Raw genomic sequence first — 22,249 nt, 5'->3', positions numbered from 1 at the left:
AGTCCCTATACTGCTGAAGGACTGCTGCAGTATAGGGCAGCGGTCAGCAGTGGTGCACCTCAACCCTATCTATTGTGGACCGATAGCGGTCCTTACAGAACAGCAGACTGTACTGCACTCAACCCTATGTACTGTAGCACCCTACACAGACCAAGTTACCAGTCCTGATAAAGAGCTTTGTGGAACAAGTGAGTTGTGAATGATTAGCAGACTGCAGCAGTCAAGTATAATATTCTTTCTATATTTGGAAGAAAGAATATTATACGTGTACAAGCCTATTACCATATCACTGATACCAGTCCTGAAAAGAACCTTTGTGGAAATAATAGTAACAGCAACTGTTTAAACTGACCCTCACTGCCTGACACACTGCTTCCTTCCTGTCCCTATACAAACTGGCAAAAAAGAGGAGACTGGAACAATTACTGGTTACTCGAATAGCTCTTTTGTGGACCTGATAGTAACAGCTAATGATGATGATGATGACTAATCTGGCTGTCCCTAAAATAGCAGCAGACACAGCGCTCTGTCCCTTTCTCTAAACTGACAAAAGACACTCAGGCTGCTGCAACAATCAGTAGCACAGCAAACCTATATACACCTAACACCTATACCAGTCCTGAAAAGAACTTTTGTGTACCAAATAGCTAGCGTTTTATCTCTCCCTGCTCCAAACAGCAACCTTTCCCTATAGTGACAGAAGAAAGAATGTAAAATGGCCGCCGGATCGGGTGTATTTATAAGTTAGGGGGAATGTCCAAGTGTCCATGTGCTGTCATGTCTCAATTGGCTGTCCTGTACCCCATGATGGATGTGTCATAAGGTCAAAGTTCCTTTACACAGTAAAAACACGGAAGTCCGCCGGGCGAACGACGCCAATAGTCCGCCGAACTGGCGGACCGCGAACAGCGGAAATTCGCCGCGAAACGACCGCCGGGCGAACTGTTCGGCCATCACTACTCCCCTCCTTTTGGTTTTGGGGACTCTTTGGCCCACCTAAGTCAACATGCTCCTTCTTTTTGATACCTTACTTTTTCCTTCTTATCCTTCCCTTTCTTCTAGGGTACAGAGGCCACTCTTGACATATCTCCATTACTCTTGTCGGGTGTCTTGGCGCTCTCTGTGGGGGAGTTGTGTATTTCCCCCGGGGATCTCTTGGATTTTTGACGTAGAGGGTTTCCCTCTTCCCCCCCCCGACCCGCTGTAGCAGTCATTGGGATCATCGGGCACCTGGCTGTCCCTGACGTTTTTTTTATTGTTTTTAAATGTAATATCCAATATGGATGCAGGACATTATCATGCATCCATCCCCAGTAATACTCTATGGTCAGTACTGACGTTCATACTTTTTAACTTGTATACAATGTAACACCCTGCTGCAGTATATATGTACCCTTGTTTGCTTATATATCTCTTAATGGTTGTATTTTTACCTTCATTGTCATCAAGTATTCCCTTATTTGCAGACACACTTATTTTGTGCGGTTTCCAATCAGTACCCCCGAAGACGAGTGATTACTCGAAACGCGTCGGGTCCTTTTTCCTGTACATGTAGCTTACATGTTTTGTGGAGTTTGATTGTAATTTTTTTTCATATTGTATTGTATTTTCCTTATGTATACTGCATCCTATGTACTGCTGTTTGTATATTTATGTTAACGTATGTTCCACATCTGTATCATTCATAGAATTTTTCTCGATATGATTTACACCAAATAAATTTGTATACGCATTAATACCCCAAGCAGCCTTTTTTTCCCCATTTAAAGTTCCAATAAGAGGAACACTTTTCTGGATACTTCACGGCAAACCGACCCTGAGCTGGTTTTAAAGGTCACCAGCACTCTGGGGCACTTTTTACAGTCACTGTGCACACATACCACTCCTACCTGACACCGAGTCAACTGTTCAGGGTCCAGAAGTTGGGTATGAACCAGAGTAACCAGGCTTCCAGAGTCCAGAAAGGCACGCATGCTTTTTCCCCTTTATTTTTTACATTAGAGTTCGGCATGATGTGCAACTAGGCCTTGCCGAGCAAACAAGGACATGCGCTGGACTACGTTACACTCCATTAGCCTCCTTGGATGAGGGTTAGGGTTTTTACTAGGGCTGTTACTGAATAAAAACGTTGTGTTCGATTAATCGATTTTTTTTTTTTTTAATCGATTAATTTCGATTAATTATAATGCACATATACAGATCCAACCACTTTTAGCTGATCTCCTTGCATTGCAACTCTGCATAAATCGGTGGTAAATGTGTTATACATTATATACAATCACACGACACTAGTTAGTTACTGAATAAAAACTTTGTGTTCGATTAATCGATTTTTTTTTTTAATCGATTAATTTCGATTAATTATAATGCACATATACAGATCCAACCACTTTTATCTGATCTCCTTGCATTGCAACTCTGCATAAATCAGTGGTAAATGTGGTATACACTATATATACAATCACCCGACACTAGTTAGTTTCCACAATCCATGACTTGACTTCACAGTTCACTCAAACGTTTTAAATTCAAACTGTGGCACTGACGCAAGTCATTTTTTTTTTTTTCCACAGTAGCGTGACAATCCCTCCACCTCCGGTCTAACTAATCACTCTCACCTTATGGCATGGATCCCTGTGCAAACAGGTGGTCATGCATGCGGGTATCAAAAGGGTTAACACGGACCATAAACTTCTCTCACAATCTCAGGTCATGGGTAGAAAGAAAAGATCTCAGTGCTCATCGCTTAAGTATAAGATTTAATTTTTGTGCTCAAAACACAAACTACTCACATAAAGATGATAAAAACACATCATGTAAAGCCGACTATCGTGTTAGTTCTGTAGGGCAGCAGTGGGTGGCGTCATGCATAGCTCCTCCCCCCCGTACACGTTACGTTCAATCAGAAACTTCAACGTCACCGGATCTCCAGGGAGGAGTCCGGTGACGTCACCGCATCTCCAGCGGAACTCCCCGAAGACCCAGGAAGTCGGCGGAAAGGTGAGTGCCGGTCAAAAGAATTTTGATCGATCAAAAAAAATTAACGATTAATCGAGGAATTAATCTTTAATTTTCACAGCCCTAGTTTTTACCAATACAGACACTGAGGAGCAATCCCCGCCCCCCACACTCCAAGGGACACTTGGCAGCAATGTGACCCCACCCCACGGCACGGCCAACATTGGGGATGCGCTCAGGTATTAACTGGGGCTTCCCAGACGGGTTGCCCACTGGTATTAACTGGTGCATACGGGCTACCCACAGGTATTAAAGCGGAGCTCCACCCAAAAGGTGAGAAGTTCTCCTCTCCCCCTCCTTTTCTGCAATCTTTTGGGACAGGTGGGAGGTGTGGACGGCGGAGCAGATCAAGCTTCTCTCCCATCCTTTCCAGGTAGGGGGAGTGTAACTATGCTGGATCTGGGCACTGTGAGAGAGAGTGTAACACACACTCTTGGCTTACAACTGCAGCCAGCAACCCTGCTGGGGAGTCACAGTCCAGGCTGAATAATGTGTCCGGGTATCAGGCGGTCTGAGACCCAGGCACACGAGTCAAAACCTGGACTGTCTCTGTGAATCCCAGACAGGTGGCAACCCTGTGTAGAGGGGCCTCTTGGGCTGTCCATCATCAGGCTTTAGTGGCTTAGGTCAAGGGAGGCTGTAACCTGGTCTTTGGTACATCCATTTACAAGGTTTTATCAGGTGGCCGGAAGGACTGCTGAGGATATTGCTTTTCGCCTCAGTGGGTTGTGGAGTAGGGAGTGGGCCAGGTGGAGTAGGGAGTGGGCCAGGTGGAGTAGGATTTAGTGCAAGGGACATATTTAGAATAGAAATTTTAAGGGGGGGGGGGGGGGGGACTGTAATGGATGTGACTAAGGTATCACATTAAATTGTCTTATAAGGTATTAGGTAGAATGCTAAAATGCCTATTTCAATATGTAATATCACTGCATAAGCTTGCTAAACCTTAACTTTACTTCAGATAACTATTAGCTCCCCCCACTTATCTTGAAGCCGAACCACAATGAATTATAAAAAAACTGTGCCACTTTTTCAGAGAAGTTCACCCAAGACAGACATGACATCAACATCCAACGTATCGTCTCGAAGAAAGAGGAAGAAGAAGTTACCAAAATATCCAATATAGCTATGATTAACCACTACAATACCGGGCACTTTCACCCCCTTCCTTCCCAGCCCAATTTTCAGCTTTCAGCGCTCTATCGCTTTCAGTGACAATTGCGCGGTCGTGCTACACTGTACCCAAATGAAATTGTTATCATTTTGTTCGCACAAATAGAGCTTTATTTTGGTGTTATTTATTCACGACTCCGTTTTTTTTTTTTTGCGATATAAGCGCAAAAATAGCGGAAATTTGGAAAAAAAACAATATTTTCTTTTTTCTATTTGAAAAGAAATCCAATAAAATCAAATTTTGTCATAAATTTAAGCCAAAATGTATTCTGCTACATGTTTTTGGTAAAAAAAATTCCGTTAAGTGTATAATAATTGGTTTGTGTGATGAGGGACATATGTACGCAAATGATCATGTACATATGTGTGCAGGTGATCACGTACATATGTGTGCAGATAATCATTGGGACATGTGATTTTAGTGGGACATATGTGGGGGACATGTTTTTATTATTAGGGACATGTGTTTTTATTATTTGGGGACATGTGTGTTTTGGGGACATATGTGGGGACTGTGTTTGTACTGTGTGGTGTGTTGTGTGCTTACACTACACTGATGATCAGTGAGTAAAAAGCTGTAAAAAAACATCTCATACTCACTGATCACCAGCCGGCTGCAGCGATCTGCTCTCCTCTCCTCAGCGGTGACTTCCGTGTGAGGAGAGGAGAGCCGATTGCCTAGCAACCGGCTGTTTGTTTACATCACATGACGGCCGTGATTGGACACGGCCGTCATGTGATCAGGAGGGCCAATCACAGAGCCCTCCTGCCGATCTGAGATGTGCCGTGTCCGGGTGACACGAGCACATCGGGATCGCGCCGCTGCGCGGGCGCGCGCGATCCCGCTACTCCTGAAGGACGTTCCTGAACGTCCTATCAGGAGTAGACGGCTCCCACCCGGCCGTATATATGCATTGGCCGGGTGGGAAGTGGTTAATTACTAAACTTGCTAAATCAGCTAAAAGCATATATATATGTATATATATATATATATATATATATATATATACACATACATACATTTGTTACAGTAATATGTCGCAATAATACATTTGTATACATCTCGCCTTGCTTGTTTTTTTTCATGTCCAGCCGGTATTATATAAACGGCAAGCAAAAGGGGAAATAAAGATCAGAAAGTAATTTTCAATACTGGTCCGAAACATCATCTTTTATCAGAAAAATTGGGCAATATATTGCATTTTTGTGCACTGAAAATACTTTTAGTGTATTTTTATTTACTAATGTTTACATGTAATAAAGCATTTCATGAACATCTTCCGATAAAAAAAAATTGGAACTACCGCCATTTAATTCTCCACGGGCTTTGCTTTCAGAAAATATACGTTCGAGGGTTATAATTCATACCTGACAAAGGAAATTAAGGGGTTTGTTTATAAAGCAAAAAAAAAATACATCAACAAAAATTGTTGGATGAATGTAACAACCATTCCCCCACAGCTGTTACAAATTCTGGCAGTATTTTAATCTACACAGTGATTTCCTATGATCGTCAGCTCCATCTAGTGGCCATAATGCAGCAGAAATAGTACAAATCATGTATATAGGAATCCACCGCTCACATTCGTTGAACAAATTTGTCACAAATCGATTTCTAAGTGTTTGTGAAATCTTCCACCACAAAATGTACTCAGCCGATGAGAGGTAATGACTCCATTTTTATTTTTCTCCTGCTTTCAATGGGCAACACGGTACAACACTTCATCCATGTCATTGGTGACCTCTTATCTCCTTATCAACTGTTTATGTTTTTGCCTTTTTATTTGATAATTACATTTTATTATTCCCCCACATGGGTGTGGCCCCTTTCTCAATACTATGTTTCAATGGGAGAAACATTTACTAATCCGACCTCTAGATGGCACTGTTGTATCATCCATTCCATAGGACATCTTTGTCAAAAGGTCAGGCTATGGTTGAGGTCTATGAACTGTTTCTTCCATGATGAAGATCAGCCATGGAGTATATCTGAGGTGTATATCAGGGTGTGCTTCTTCCCCACATGTCCAGCAACATTCATATACAAGACATTTCCCGCACTCACTAATACACCTCCAGGGTTGTGTGGGACCCCCTGATGTACAGGAAGACAGGACTTCAGTGAGGAACATTTCCCTCAGTCAGACCAGGAAAGTTCATTCTCCTCCGTGTCCAATCTCAGATGGCTGTAAACAGAGGACTTCTGGGGGTTACACCTCCTCCAATCAGAAGAGGAATGTGGACCTTCCTCCGTTTGTAATCTCACATGTGAGTCAAGATCCGACTTAGTTTGAAAACATTTCTCGCATTTAGGACAGGAATATGGCTTCTCTCCTGTGTGCAATCTCTGATGATTGGAAAGAACACCCTTCTGTGAAAAACATTTCCCGCACTCAGGACAAGAATACGGCTTCTCTCCTGTGTGAGACCTCTGATGCGTGGTAAGATTGGACTTATGTGAATAACTTTTCCCGCACTCAGGACAAGAATATGTCTTCTCGCCTGTGTGGGATCTTTGATGCAAGGTAAGATTGGACTTGTGTGAATAACTTTTCCCACACTCAAGGCAAGAATACGGCTTCTCCCCTGTGTGAGTTCTTTTATGTACATCAAGAGTGTTTCTCCAACTGAAACATTTCCCGCACTCAGGACAGAAATATGGCTTCTCACCAGTGTGAGATCTTTTATGAAGATTAAGTCTGGCTTGGGTGCGAAAACACTTCCTACACTCAGGACAGGAATATGGTTTCTCTCCCGTGTGAGATTTTCTATGAACAGTAAGACTGTGGTTAAAACAAAAACATTTCCCGCACTCAGGGCAGGAATACCGTTTCTCCCCTGTGTGTGATCTCTGATGTATGGAAAGATTGGACTTACATGAAAAACACTTTCCGCACTCAGGGCAGGAATACGGCTTCTCCCCCGTGTGAGATCTCCGATGTTGAGAAACATGGGACTTTATTGAAAAACATTTCCCGCAGTCAGGGCAGGAATACGGCTTCTCCCCTGTGTGAAATCTCTGATGTATATAAAGACGGGATTTCTTTAAAAAACATTTCCCGCACTCAGGACAGGAAAACCTCTTATCTGTTGGAAGGATGGCACCGTCCCGCACAGTCTGAGGTTCCTCAGGATAAGAGGAATACGATGGTCCGGCACCGTCCCGCACAGTCTGAGGTTCCTCAGGATAAGAGGAATACGATGGTCTGGCACCGTCCCGCACAGTCTGAGGTTCCTCAGGATAAGAGGAATACGATGGTCCGGCACCGTCCCGCACAGTCTGAGGTTCCTCAGGATAAGAGGAATACGATGGTCCGGCACCGTCCCGCACAGTCTGAGGTTCCTCGGGATAAGAGGAATACGATGGTCCGGCACCGTCCCGCACAGTCTGAGGTTCCTCAGGGTAAGAGGAATACGATGGTCCGGCACCGTCCCGCACAGTCTGAGGTTCCTCGGGATAAGAGGAATACGATGGTCCGGCACCGTCCCGCACAGTCTGAGGTTCCTCGGGATAAGAGGAATACGATGGTCCGGCACCGTCCCGCACAGTCTGAGGTTCCTCGGGATAAGAGGAATACGATGGTCCGGCACCGTCCCGCACAGTCTGAGGTTCCTCGGGATAAGAGGAATACGATGGTCCGGCACCGTCCCGCACAGTCTGAGGTTCCTCGGGATAAGAGGAATACGATGGTCCGGCACCGTCCCGCACAGTCTGAGGTTCCTCGGGATAAGAGGAATACGATGGTCCATCTACACTGTGTGGTGCCGGATGGACATTTGAGGTAGTCGGGTTTTCTCCTGGACTATACTGTGTGATGTCCTCATCTTCTACTTTACAGTCTGGAGACAAAGTGAGACAATCCTCTGAGGTTTTCCTCATCTCCCGTCCATCTACTAAAATAGAAATACAAAGATTATTACTAGACATGAGCTGATTGGTTCCCCTAAACCAGGACTCCGCCCACATCAGGCAGCTTTGTCTCTGAGGATCTTACAATTCCCCCCTCAAGGTAACTAGTAAATGGGTCCTCTGATCTCCTACCAGATCATTTCTTTATTCATGGACCTTAGTCAGAGAGGGAGGAAACAACGAGAACTGTCTAATATAGGAGTGACAGTGATGAGGGGATTATAAAACGAGTGTCCCCTCCCCCTCTATCACTCATTGCCATCTTCCCAACACAAGAAGTCCTGCACTTCCTTATTTAGTCCATGATTTAGTCATGAATAACAGCGGGGCTGAGCCCCACAAGAGGTCAGAGAGTGAGGATGGGGGGAGAATACTATCAGAATTATGTAATGTACAACATAGAGTATATAGTAAACTCATAATATTGGTATTCAGTAATCAGTGGTGGATGAAATGTTTACTGGAGACAAGTTGCAGAGGTCCCACACCGCTGCCTCCCATCTCCTGAGACTGCACTCAGTGACTTGGGTCTGAGACTATACAGACATATCCCTCCACCCGGCACAGCCAGCAAATAACAGAGCAAGTAACCCCGGGGGGAATTGTTCTGTCTGAGATCTTGCTAGACTCGGATATGGGGCAGAAGACCCAAGGTACATACCCCAGGTGCCTAGGCTGAGCAATGTCTATGGTGAAAATGAATATTTTGCTGCCGGCTGATCCCCAGAATCTCCATAAATCCAGTCTAGATACATAAATTGTGTCGGCAGCACAGAGAAGGAAGATTATCGGAGAGAAATCCAGGAATACAGGACGGGGAACACAGCTCAGGAAAGTGACCAGGGGATTACAGGCTGATATCACCCAGCCCCCGCCCTACTCTGGACCAATCAGTGAGCAGTATGGGTGGAGGAATGGATTTAGTGTTAATGACCCACCTGTGCTGATCTCTGTAGGAGTGTCCTCCTCTATAAATGTCCCCGTTATTCCATCCTCCTCCATAGACTGCTGATCATCCCTCACACACCTCTCTTCTTCTTCTGATTTCACCTCAAATTCTATATCCATTGGATCTCCACTCTAAACCAAGAAAATGAGAGAAAATATCATCTGTAAGATAGAAGATTTATTATTGTGACATCATATAAGAAATCCACACATCCTCTACACAAGTTCTAGTTCTAGATGCTCCATCCCACCAACCTTGTAACAGTGGGGGATGGTGTGATCTTCTTGTGTGGAATCCCGGGAATACAGAGGACGGGGACATCTCTCTGGTGGGTTCCTGGTATTTGGTGGCTCCATCATATCCTTGTGTCCTTCTGGAAACTCCTCCATCACTCCATACTCCTCATTCTCCTCTTTATACTCTTCTTTAACATCAATATTATCATCCCCGAGGTTTCCACTCTGAATATATAATAAAACATTCATTGTAACAAATATTCGGTCTATAAGTCATAACTACCAATAATTGTTCCTCATCTACCTGATGATGGTGAGGGTTGGTGTGACCTTCCAGTGTGGAATCCCGGGAATACAGAGGACGGGGACATCTCTCTGGTGGGTTTCTGTATCTGGATGACTCCACCATGGTGTCCTGGTACAGATCTTTGTGTTCTTCCTCCATCACCCCATCCTCATCATCCTCCTCTTTTAGCTCACCTTTAACCTCAACTTTAGGATCTCTCAGGTTTCCACTCTGAATATATAATAAAAATGACATCAATGGTAACAATGCAGATAATGTACAGATCCTAATGATACTATCAGTGATTGTTCCTCATCTACCTGATGATGGTGGGGGATGGTGTGACCTTCCTGTGTGGAATCCCGGGAATACAGAGGACGGGGACATCTCTCTGGTGGGTTCCCATTACTGGATCCATCTGTAGGAAACACACACACTGACTGAATACATTGTTTCTGTTCGTTAATCAGTAGAATTGCACGAACAGTTTGAGCCGAGCGAAAGTTCGGCCCAAACATCGCCGGTTCACCCGTTCGGCGAACACCCAAATTTGCAGAGCATTCGGAGGGTGTTTGCACGCACAGTGCATTCTACCCCCTGATTGGGTAAAGCTTTGCCCAGTCAGGGTGCAGTGAATAGCTGGTTGTTAAGGAGCGGGGCCGGGAAGCCAGTCGCCGTGTCCTTAACAACCGGTGAGTCATTCGCTGTCAACATTTCTGGCAATAAAAAAGAAAGAAAGAAGAAAAAAAACAATCCATAACAGGCCCTTTAGGTTTGGTATGGATTTTAAGGGAAACCCCACACCAAAAAAAAAGGGACCTTTAAATATAGTGCATGGGGGGGGGCTGGACACACACTATACAATTTTTTGTAGATTTTTTCCTTCATATTTACCTAAACCATATATTATAAGGGCAAACGTTAAGAGTTTCAATTTGTATGCAATCAGGCAGGCCCTTGAGCTACATGGTTTTGGTAAATCTAAAAGAAAATCAGACAACAAAAGTTGTATAGTGTGTATGGGGCCTTAGTCTGCCTGTAAAGTGGAGCATCTGTGTCATGTATAGAACCTGCCGCAGCAAAACTGACATTTCTAAAAAAAAAAAAAAATGAATGAAAGTACATTGAAATTGTCGGCAATACAATCATAAAAAAAAAAAAAAAAGGCGTAGGCCCCCCCCCCATGTATACCAGGCCCTTCTTCAAAATAAGAAAAAAAACGGCACGGGGTCTCCCCTGAGAATGCATACCAGACCCTTATCAGAGCATGCAGCTTGTCAGGCCAGAAAAGGGGGGGGGGGGGAGAAAAGCGAGCATGCCCCCAACAACTCCTCAACCATACCAGGCCACATGCCCCCCTACTCCAAGGCACCTTGTCCCCATACTGATGGGGACAAGGGCCTCTTCCCCACAACCCTGGGTTGTAATTGTCTGCGGGCAGGTGGCTTATCGGAATCTGGAAGCCTCCCCCTTTATGTGAATGACTATGGCCTACCCATTCACCAAAAAAAAGTTTCAAAAAGTAATAAACACATTGAGAGAGTTTTTGACAATTCCCCTAAAAAATAAAAAACACGTGTCCCCTGCTGTAGATCTATTGTCAATTACAACGCGCCGCCACTCTGCTGTCAACTAACGCAAACCACCAAATGCCTGGCTTGCCACTTGATAATTCTTATATGAGTAAGGGCGACGTCACCTGTTGGCACCACCCCACTTGTGACATCACTGACCGCCGATGCATGCTGGGTCGGTGACATCACAAGAGGGGTGGTGCCACCAGGTGACGTCGCCAGGTCACTCCGCCTCTTATCTATATAAGAGTTGTCAAATGGCGAGCCAGGCATTTGGCGTTTTGCCTTAAATGATGGGGGAACGTCGGGATTGACGATGGATCTTCATCGAGGGTGAGAGCCCCCCCCCCCGCCCCAAAGCACCCCTTCATGTTGAGGGCATGTGGCCTGGTATGTTTTGGAGGGGGGGGGGCGGTGCTTACTTGTGTCCCTCTCCCCCTTTCCTGACCTGCCTGCTTGCTTGGGTAAAGGTCCGGTATGGATTTGGGGGGGGGGGGGGGCACATATTTTATTTTTTTTATTTGACATGGGTTTTCCCTTAAAATCCATACCAGACCCAAAGTGCCTGGTATGCAGGGGGTGAGACCCTGAGCGTTTTTTTATTTTTAATTATTGTATTGATGGCAATTTAAATGTAATGTCATAAATTTTGTTTTCCTTAGAAATGTCAGTTTTGCTGCAGCAGGTTCTATACATGGTACAGATGTGCCACTTCACAGGCAGACTAAGGGGACCCCCCAGGCACTATATTTAAATGAATTCTTGATTTTTATGGTTGCTCCTCTAAAAATTATCTTTTTTTTAAAAAAAAATGTTTTCATTGATACATGTCCCACAAGGCAGTATCTGGACCCCCATACCCTTTTTATGGTCAATAATTGCATATAAACCTTCAAAATGGGGACCTTTGATTTTTTTTATATTTAGTTCACATAGACTTTACAAAGCGGCTCGGGTCCCACCAACTTTTTCTTTGTTTGGGAGTCCTGGTACAAACCGAACCGAAACCGATGATGGGGGGGATCTAGGGGGGGGCACATTTTTTTTTTTTATTTGACATGGGTTTTCCCTTGAAATCCATACCAGACCCAAAGTGCCTGGTATGCAGGGGGTGAGACCCTGATCGTTTTTTATTTTTAATTATTGTATTGATGGCAATTTAAATATAATGTCATAAATTTTGTTTTCCTTAGAAATGTCAGTTTTGCTGCAGCAGGTTCTATACATGGTACAGATGTGCCACTTCACAGGCAGACTAAGGGGACCCCCCAGGCACTATATTTAAATGAATTCTTGATTTTTATGGTTGCTCCTCTAAAAATTATCTTTTTAAAAAAAAATATGTTTTCATTGATACATGTCCCACAAGGCAGTATCTGGACCCCCATAACCCTTTTATGGTCAATAATTGCATATAAACCTTCAAAATAGGGATCATTGATTTTTTTATATTTAGTTCATATAGACTTTACAAAGCGGCTCGGGTCCCACCAACTTTTTCTTTGTTTGGGAGTCCTGGTACAATCCGAACCGAAACCGATGATGGGGGGGGATCTAGGGGGGCACATTTTTTTTTTTTTATTTGACATGGGTTTTCCCTTGAAATCCATACCAGACCCAAAGTGCCTGGTATGCAGGGGGTGAGACCCTGATCGTTTTTTATTTTTAATTATTGTATTGATAGCAATTTAAATGTAATGTCATAAATTTTGTTTTCCTTAGAAATGTCAGTTTTGCTGCAGCAGGTTCTATACATGGTACAGATGTGCCACTTCACAGGCAGACTAAGGGGACCCCCCGGGCACTGTATTTAATTATTTATTTATTTTTTTTTAAATGTTTTCATTGATACATGTCCCACAGGGCAGTATATGGACCCCCCATACCATTTTTATGGTCAATAATTGCATATAAACCTTCAAAATGGGGACCTTTGATTTTTTTTAATATTTAGTTCATATAGAGTTGACAAAGCGGCTCGGGTCCCAAATTTTTCTCCGTTTGGGAGAACCGAACTGGGGGGGGGGGGGGTGTTTGGCCCATCACTATTTATCAGATGATGGGGGATCTAGGTGGAGCCTCCGTACTGCCCTCTCCTTTACAATAAAGTCTCCTCTTACCCGGTGATGTGAGGGGCGGCTGATTGTCCATCATGACGTCCTTGTAGAGATCCTTGTGTCCTTCTAAATACTCCCACTCCTCCATGGAGAAATAGACAGTGACATCCTGACACCTTATAGGAACCTGACACACACAATGATACAGTCACCATCCAGACACATCCCTTGTGACGAACCTTCACAGACATCAGGATCAGTTCTTTTCCATCTTCTACATAAAGCTTATAAAATACAAACATGTGCATCATAAATCCAATCCTACCCCCTCCCCCCCATCCCATATTATCGTATATTCCAGAAATTGTTAGGGAAGGTGAGACATCTCCAAAACAAAGAGAATGTTCCGGCCCCCGTAAGTAGGGGAAATGGTTTGCCCCTGAAGGGGTTCATCTAGGTTCCCACACTATATATGTGTGTATCATCATCTGCTGGAGATAAAAGACGTCACAGTGACTATGGAGGAAGAGGACGGAACATGACGGGGGGGTTACTGGGTGTAAATAGAAAATAAGATCTTATTACGTCCTCTGCTGCAACTTACAGCGATGTCTCCTCGCTACTTCCTCCTGACTCACCTCTCACTCGGAACTTCCTGTCTGTACCTGACATCACTTCCTGTTTGTACCCGACATCACTTCCTGTTTTCCATAGAGACTTGCTGTCCCTATGGTATAAGTGAGATCACCACCTTGTGGAGCTCAGAGGAACTACACCCCCCCAAGAAACATACTGTGAGCACGGTCACGTGCTGTGTGTATATATACTATATCCTTATAGATAGTGTGAGCACGGTCTCCTGCTGTGTGTGTATATACTATATCCTTATAGATATTGTGAGCACGGTCTCGTGCTGTGTGTGTATATACTATATCCTTATAGATAGTGTGAGCACGGTCTCGTGCTGTGTGTGTATATACTATATCCTTATAGATAGTGTGAGCACGGTCTCGTGCTGTGTGTGTATATACTATATCCTTATAGATAGTGTGAGCACGGTCTCCTGCTGTGTGTGTATATACTATATCCTTATAGATATTGTGAGCACGGTCTCGTGCTGTGTGTGTATATACTATATCCTTATAGATAGTGTGAGCACGGTCTCCTGCTGTGTGTGTATATACTATATCCTTATAGATAGTGTGAGCACGGTCTCGTGCTGTGTGTGTATATACTATATCCTTATAGATAGTGTGAGCACGGTCTCCTGCTGTGTGTGTATATACTATATCCTTATAGATAGTGTGAGCACGGTCTCCTGCTGTGTGTGTATATACTATATCCTTATAGATAGTGTGAGCACGGTCTCGTGCTGTGTGTGTATATACTATATATCCTTATAGATGGGGTCATCTCCACTTCCACCAAGGGGGAGAGAAATATATTATTGCCTAGTCCAGTTGTTCTCAGCCAGGGTTCTTCCAAAGGTTTCTAGGGGTTCCTTGAGCAATGAACAGTTTCTATCTTTCAGTAACAACTGACATCAACGATCTGTAAGGAGGGCAGTCTTCCCAATGCCAACGATATAAGAATGTCCTTCTCCAGTTGGCCACTAATAATAAGGTTCCTTCTCCCATTGGTCACCAATGTAAGGGACCGCTAAACTGACCACTGATGTAAATGGGTACTTCTCCTATTGGTTACCAAAGTAAGGAACCACTACACTGACCACTTATATAAGGGGTCCTTCTCCCATTGGTTACCAAAGTAAGGGACCACCACGCTGACCACTGATATAAATGGGTCCTTCTCCTATTGACCACTACACTGACCATTGATATAAGGGGTCCACTAGGATGAGCCCCTGGCTTGGATGGTAGAAAATAGAGATGAGCAGAACTTGTTGTGGCCCCCTTTTCGTCAGGAGCCGAGGATCAAATATAGAAGCTACTACTTCTATTTAGGACAGCTTCCCGCTGTCGCTGGTTGCTAAGGAAGTAGCAGCTGTTTGCACCCACATTGTCCCTATGAACCACTGATGTCACTGGTAATCCATGCCACACAAGCAAAGAGGATCACTGGCTAGTTATGACCGCCGGTATTATTGGGCACCGATGTCACCACTCTCCCCATCCTTCTTTTATGCAGCTTCCCCAGCAGGGATCCCTCTCACCTGTCTCTCCAGGGGTGATGCCTGGCCTCTGCCTCTCCAGGGGTGAGCCCTGTCTTCTGCCTCTCCAGAGGTGATCCCTGTCCTGCTTCTCCAGCAGTAATCCCCATCACCTGCCTCTACAGGTGATACCTGTCCCTTCACTCTCCAGCAGTGAACCCTGTCCTCTGCCTCTTCAGGGGTGATCCCTGTCCTCTGCCTCTCCAGCAGTGATTCCTCTCATCAGCCTTTCCAGAGGTGATCCCTGTCCTCTGCCTCTCCAAAAAGTGACCCCTGTCCACTGCCTCTCCAGAGGTGATCCCTGTCTACCGGCAATGCAGAGGTGATCCCTGTCCTCTGCCTCTCCAGTGCTGATCCCTGTCCTTTTCCTCTCCAGTGGTGATCCCTGTCTTCTTCCTCTCCAGTGGTGATCCCTGTTCTCTTCCTCTCCAGTGGTGATCACTGTCCTCTACCTCTCCAGTGGTGATCCCTGTCCTCTTCCTCTCCAGTGCTGATCCCTGTCCTCTTCCTCTCCAGTGGTGATCCCTGTTCTCTTCCTCTCCAGTGGTGATCACTGTCCTCTACCTCTCCAGCAGTGATCCCTCTCATCTGCCTCTCCAGTGGTGACCCCTGTCCTCTGTCCTGCCAAAGGTGACCCCTGTCCTCTGCCCTGTCAATCGTGACCCCTGTCCTCTGCCCTGCCAATGGTGATCCCTGTCCTCTGCCCTGCCAATGGTGATCCCTGTCCTCTGCCCTGCCAATGGTGATCCCTGTCCTCTGGCCTGCCAATGGTGATCCCTGTCCTTTGCCCTGCCAATGGTGATCCCTGTCTTCTGCCCTGCCAATAGTGATCCCTGTCCTCTGCCCTGCCAATGGTGATCCCTGTCCTTTGCCCTGCCAATGGTGATCCCTGTCCTCTGCCCTGCCAATGGTGATCCCTGTCCTCTGCCCTGCTGCCAATGGTGATCCCTGTCTGCTGCCTCCCCAGTGGTGATCCCTGTCCTCTGACTTTCCAGGTGACCCCTGTCCTTTGCCTCTCCAGCGGTGATCCCTGACTTCTCCCTCCCAGTGGTGATCCCTGTCCTTTCCCTCTCCAGTGGTGATAAACAAAAGTAAAGGCACCTTTAAGTGCAGAATAAAACTTTTAATATCCCCAAAAAAGGATTAAAAACACTTACAAAGATCTGGAGTAGAAGGGAGCATATCATATGTTTATAAATCAGGTGATCCGGCATCAGGAAGGTCCCCAGTATGTTATGAGTTTCCAGCGATGTCAATATACAGCAACAGAGGATCCCAGGGTGACCAGCAGATGGACGCCACAAGTTTCCCATTTTGATGACTATTTCCAGCTTGCGGTCCACGTTGGTTGTTGTCCCCTCCCACTGACGTAATTTCCGGGATTTACGTTCCTCGCTGATCCTGACAGCGCAATCGCTTCACCAGTGCTTCCATAGTCTGTGGCGTCCATCTGATGGTCACTCATAACATACCGGGGATCTTCCTGGTCCCGGATCACCTGCTTTATAAACATATGATATGCTCCCTTCTACTCCAGATCTTCTAAGTGTTTTTAATCCTTTTTTGGGATATTAAAAGTTTTATTCTGCACCTAGAGGCGCCCTTTCTTTTGTTTGTATTTTATTAGAGATTGCTCCCCTCTCTGAGTGCAGCCCTAAGTGTTTGAAGACTGCATCATACGAATACCTCTGTCCAATATAGACATTATCTTCCCGGTCCTGATATTCAGAGCGCCCTTCCATACGCGTTTTATCTCCAATGGTGATCCCTGTCTTCTGCCTCTCTTATGCCAGTGTACACACGATCGGAATTCCAGCCAAAAAAAGACAGATGAGAGCTTTTCATCGGAAAATGCGACCATGTGTATGCGCCGTTGGAATTTAGCTGTCCGAATTTCCGCCAGCCAAAAATTGATAGCATGTTCTCAATTTTCCCGACGGAAAAACCTTCTATCGGTAATTCCGATCGTGTGCATGCAATTCCGACACGCCAAAAATCACGCATGCTCAGATTCAACTACGAGACGGAAGCTACTGGCTATTGAACTTCCTTTTTCTAGTCGCGTCGTACGTGTTATAAACGATCGGAATTTGGTGTGACCGTGTGTAGGCAAGACAGCTTGAGCCGAATTCCATCGGAATTCCGGCGTTATAAACGATCGGAATTTGGTGTGACTGTGTGTAGGCAAGACAGCTTGAGCCGAATTCCATCGGGAAAACCATCAGAGTTTTTTCCAACGAGAATTCCGATCGTGTGTACGCGGCATTACGGTTAATCCTGTCCTCTCTCTCTTAGGCGGTGATCCGTATCCTCTCCCATGGTGATTCTGGTTCTCTGCTTCCCCAGCAGTGACCCCTATGCTCTGCCTATCCAGCATTGATCCCTGTCCTCAGCTTGTCCCCTTCTGACCTTCCACCCTTTGCCCTGCTGACCCCCTGTACACTGCCCTAAATATTCTCTGTACACTGCCCTACAAACTGCTGATCCTATTTTGTGACCTTCTGCCCCCTTGTACACTGCCCTAAATATTCTCTGTACAATGCCCTACAAACTGCTGCCCCCCTGTACACTGCCCTAAATATTCTCTGTACAATGCCCTACAAACTGCTGCCCACCTGTACACTGCTCTGCTGACCTCCCATCCTCTGCCCCCTTGACATCTTTTACTGCACCCCCACATCAGACAATCTAGATAGATCCAGCCCTGCTTTAATGGCACCCCCCCCCCCCCAAGTTGAGGGAATGTATCCAGGTATGGTTCAGAAGGGCGGGGCACACATTCTCTCCACTTTCCTTGCCAACCAGGCTATGCTTGGTTTAGGGTCAGACATGGATATCCTGGAAGATCTCATGCTTCTTTTTATTTGCATGAGGATCCCCCTCAATATCCATACCAGACCACAGGAACTTGTATGTAGATTTAGGGAAGTCTACGCCCATTTATTTAATTCTTGCTGTAGGATGTGCCGCATAAAAAATAAACTTACCTGTAAAATCCTTTTCTTTGAGTACATCATGGGACACAGAGTCAGGCTAATATTCATTACCTGCTGGGTTTTACTCCATCTTCAGGTGAATGGACACTAGTAGAACAAAAGGTCTTCAGACAGGAAGTGATCCCCTATATAACCCCTCCCATACAGGAAGCACTTGAGTTTTGCAGCAAACACTAAATCCTCAAAAAAAAGAGGGGAAGGATCTCTGTGTCCCATGATGTACTCAAAGAAAAGGATTTAACAGGTAAGTATGACGAAAAAATCCTAATTTCTTTTTCATACATAATGGGACACAGAGCCAGGCTAATATTCATTACCTGCTGGGACGTCCCAGAGCAATAGCCTTGAGGGGAGTGAGACACCCTGCCAAACAATAGTCATCAGAACTTATACGGTAGCCCGCAGTACACTGCGGCTGAAAAGCCGAATCCTCGGCTGCTCGAACTTCCACTTGATAACATTTTGTGAACGTATGCACTGAAGACCAGGTAGCAGCCTTACAAATCGAAGCCACGGATACCTGATGGCAAAAAAAGCCCAGGAGGTTCTACCCCCTGGTAGAATGAGCACTCTCAACCTAAAGGGAGGAGTTTTACGCTTCAGATCAATTGACGGACCCAATTGGCAATGGAAGCCTTGGAAGCTGCTTGCCCCTTCTTGGGGAATTTTGGTAAAACAAAAAATGAATCTGATCCTCGGATTTCCGCAGATCTACACAAATAAACCACGACTGCCGGGAATACGTCCAAAGAATGCAGTCGTCTCTCTTCCGCCGAACGAAGCTGAGAGAAAAAAGAAGGCAAAATAATGTCCTGATTTAAATGAAAGGCCGATACCACCTTTAACAAAAAAGGATGGAACAGGTCGTAACACGACCTAGACGTGGTGAAGGATCAAGTATGGTTCCCTGCACGAAAGGGCCGCCAACTCTGACACCCTTCTAGCCGAGGTGATGCACGACAGCAAGTCTAATGGAATTTCCTTAATAGGTTCAAGTGGTTGTTTCTGTAACACAGACAGCACCAAATTCATGTCCCAAGGACACATAGGTGACCTAATAGGGGGAAGCAAGCGAAAAGCCCCCTGCATAAATGTTCGAATCAGTGAATGGGAGGCTAAAGGCCTTTGGAAGAATACTGATAGGGCTAAAACTTGACCTGTGATTGTACTCAAAGCCAATTTGATTTCCACAGATGACTGTAGAAAAGAGAGAATCCTCCCAATCATGTATTTCCGAGGATGCCATTTTCTGGCTTCACACCAAGCAATATAAGTCCTCCAGACCTTATGATAAATCTTCCTAGTGACTGCTTTTCTAGCATTCACTACTGGTCCCGAGATGCCATGGTCTTTCGGCACCCTGGCTTCAATAGTCATGCCGTCAAATTTAGAGACTGTAAATTGGGGTGGAATAAAGGACCTTTAGGCAGTAGATCGGCAAGATGTGGAAGCATCCATGGCACGTCTATTGTCAGTCTCACAATCTCCGGGAACCAGGGCCTTCTGGGCCAGGCTGGTGCCACCAGAATGACTGGAACCCTCTCTCCCCGAATCCTGCACAAAAAATGTGGAAGGAGAGGGATCGGAGGGAAAGTATAAACCAGGGAGTACTGACTCCATGGAACTATGAGAGCATCTGCTCCAATTGCCAGAGGATCTCTTGTTCGCGACACAAACTGCTGTAGCTTGTTGTTGAACCTGGATGCGAGTAGGTTGATGTATGGCCATCCCCAACGTTGGCAATTTCCTAGAACACCTCTGGGTGTAGGGACCATTCCCCCAGGCAGATCTGCTGGCGGCTGGGATAATCTGCCTTACGGTTCTCTACTCCAGGGATATGGACTGCCTATATAAATCGACACATGTCCCTCTGCCCGGGCTAGTATGTGGTTCACTTCCTTCGGAGCTGAACGACTCCTGGTACCACCTTGGTGGTTTATATAGGCCACTGCAGTGGCATTGTCGGACTGAACCCTTATAGGGCAGTCCTGAAGCTCCGCCGTCCAGGACCATAGGGCCAGACGTACTGCCCATAATTCCAGGATGTTAATAGGCAGGATCTGTTCTGTCCCTGACCATTTCCTCTGAGCCCTTCTAGGGTTGCCCCCCAGCCTGAGAGACTGGCACCTGTAGTCGGTACTTTCCAAGTTACTGGGAGAAAGGATCTTCCTTTTTGCAGGTTCTGATTCTGCAACCACCAGTTTAGGCTTAAGTGTGCCTGAGGAGATAAGCACATTGGATAATCCAGGGCTTGTTCTCTTCTGTTCCAAGCCAACAAGGTGTATTGTTGTAAAGGCCTGGATTGGAACTGGGCATAGGGCACTGCCTCAAAGGAGGATACCATCCTCCCTAGAAGACTCATACAGAGCCGAATGGAAGGTTGTCTGATGCCCCTTATTTGACGCACCTGAACCTTCAGGGCACAGATCCTTACAGGTGGCAAGAATACTCTTACTTGGACCGTGTCTAGAATCAGACCTAAATACTTTAGACTTTGAGCTGGTTTCAAGTCTGACTTTTCGGGTATTTATGATCCAACCTTTTCAAATACCTCACTGTGTATATTATGCGCTGTTCTAGAGCCTGTAACGAGTGATCTCTGAGGAGGAGGTCGCCCAGATACCCCGAGCACCAGGATCCCTTGGGCCCTTAAAAGACTGGTGCTATGACCTTTGTGAACACCGGTGGGAGCTGTAGCAAGCCCGAAGGGTAGAGCCACAAACTGAAAATGACGTTCCTCTACTGCAAAAAACGTAGGAACCTCTGATGAGGCTGAAAGATAGGTACCTGTAAATGCACGTCTTTTATATATCGATGGAGGCTAAAAAGTCTCCCCTCTGGAGTGAGGTTACTACTGTGTGGACAGACTCTATCCGAAAGGACTTTACTGTGGCCCCGTTTGGTTTTCGTAAACAGGTTTGGAGTAAAACCCTGTGCCCCTTTCGAACACAGGAACCTCTACAATTGATGCACTAGATCAGTGATTCTCAACCAGGGTTCCTCCAAAGGTTGCTAGGGGTTCCTTCAGCATTGGGCAATTTCTGCCTCTCGGATAAGTTCCCATTGACACCATTGATCTTTTTAGCTCTCTGTAAGGGGGGTAATTCTTCCCAATGACCACAAGTGTAAGGACCATTCTTCCCAATGACCACAAGTGTAAGGACCATTCTTCCCAATGACCACAAGTGTGAGGACCATTCTTCCCAATGACCACAAGTGTGAGGACCATTCTTCCCAATGACCACAAGTGTGAGGAGCGTTCTTCCCAATGACCACAAGTGTAAGGACCATTCTTCCCACTGACCACAAGTGTGAGGACCATTCTTCCCAATGACCACAAGTGTGAGGACCATTCTTCCCAATGACCACAAGTGTGAGGACCATTCTTCCCAATGACCACAAGTGTAAGGACCATTCTTCCCACTGACCACAAGTGTAAGGACCATTCTTCCCAATGACCACAAGTGTAAGGACCGTTCTTCCCAATGACTACAAGTGTGAGGACCATTCTTCCCAATGACCACAAGTGTAAGGACCATTCTTCCCAATGACCACAAGTGTGAGGACCATTCTTCCCAATGACCACAAGTGTAAGGACCATTCTTCCCACTGACCACAAGTGTAAGGACCATTCTTCCCAATGACCACAAGTGTAAGGACCATTCTTCCCAATGACCACAAGTGTGAGGACCATTCTTCCCAATGACCACAAGTGTGAGGACCATTCTTCCCAATGACCACAAGTGTAAGGACCATTCTTCCCACTGACCACAAGTGTAAGGACCATTCTTCCCAATGACCACAAGTGTAAGGACCGTTCTTCCCAATGACTACAAGTGTGAGGACCATTCTTCCCAATGACCACAAGTGTAAGGACCAT

At 45.6% G+C, this 22,249-nt stretch overlaps 2 protein-coding genes across 2 annotated transcripts in view; both read right to left on the bottom strand.

The window, feature by feature from the left end:
- Positions 1-8,288, bottom strand: part of LOC143955455 (uncharacterized) — a 28,525-nt gene extending 20,237 nt beyond the window's left edge. The window contains exon 1 of the mRNA XM_077465499.1: positions 6,332-8,288. Within this exon, the coding sequence (XP_077321625.1) occupies positions 6,332-8,158 (1,827 nt within the window). The 5' untranslated portion in view covers positions 8,159-8,288. The remainder of the gene's footprint in view (positions 1-6,331) is intronic.
- A 59-nt stretch (positions 8,289-8,347) lies between these two features.
- Positions 8,348-22,249, bottom strand: part of LOC143955908 (uncharacterized) — an 865,587-nt gene continuing 851,685 nt past the window's right edge. The window contains exons 4-5 of the mRNA XM_077466031.1: positions 9,305-9,511; positions 8,348-9,181 (exon numbers count right to left, since the gene is read on the bottom strand). Coding sequence (XP_077322157.1) covers positions 8,978-9,181; positions 9,305-9,511 — 411 coding nt within the window. The 3' untranslated portion in view covers positions 8,348-8,977. The remainder of the gene's footprint in view (positions 9,182-9,304; positions 9,512-22,249) is intronic.

This window comes from Lithobates pipiens, unplaced genomic scaffold (assembly GCF_037356315.1).
Source record: "Lithobates pipiens isolate NorthernLeopardFrog02 unplaced genomic scaffold, aLitPip1_a1.2 Scaffold_35, whole genome shotgun sequence".
Classification (NCBI taxonomy): Eukaryota; Metazoa; Chordata; class Amphibia; order Anura; family Ranidae; genus Lithobates; species Lithobates pipiens.
The sequence above is the reverse complement of the archived record's forward strand: the minus strand, read 5'-3'. Positions and strand labels throughout refer to the sequence as shown.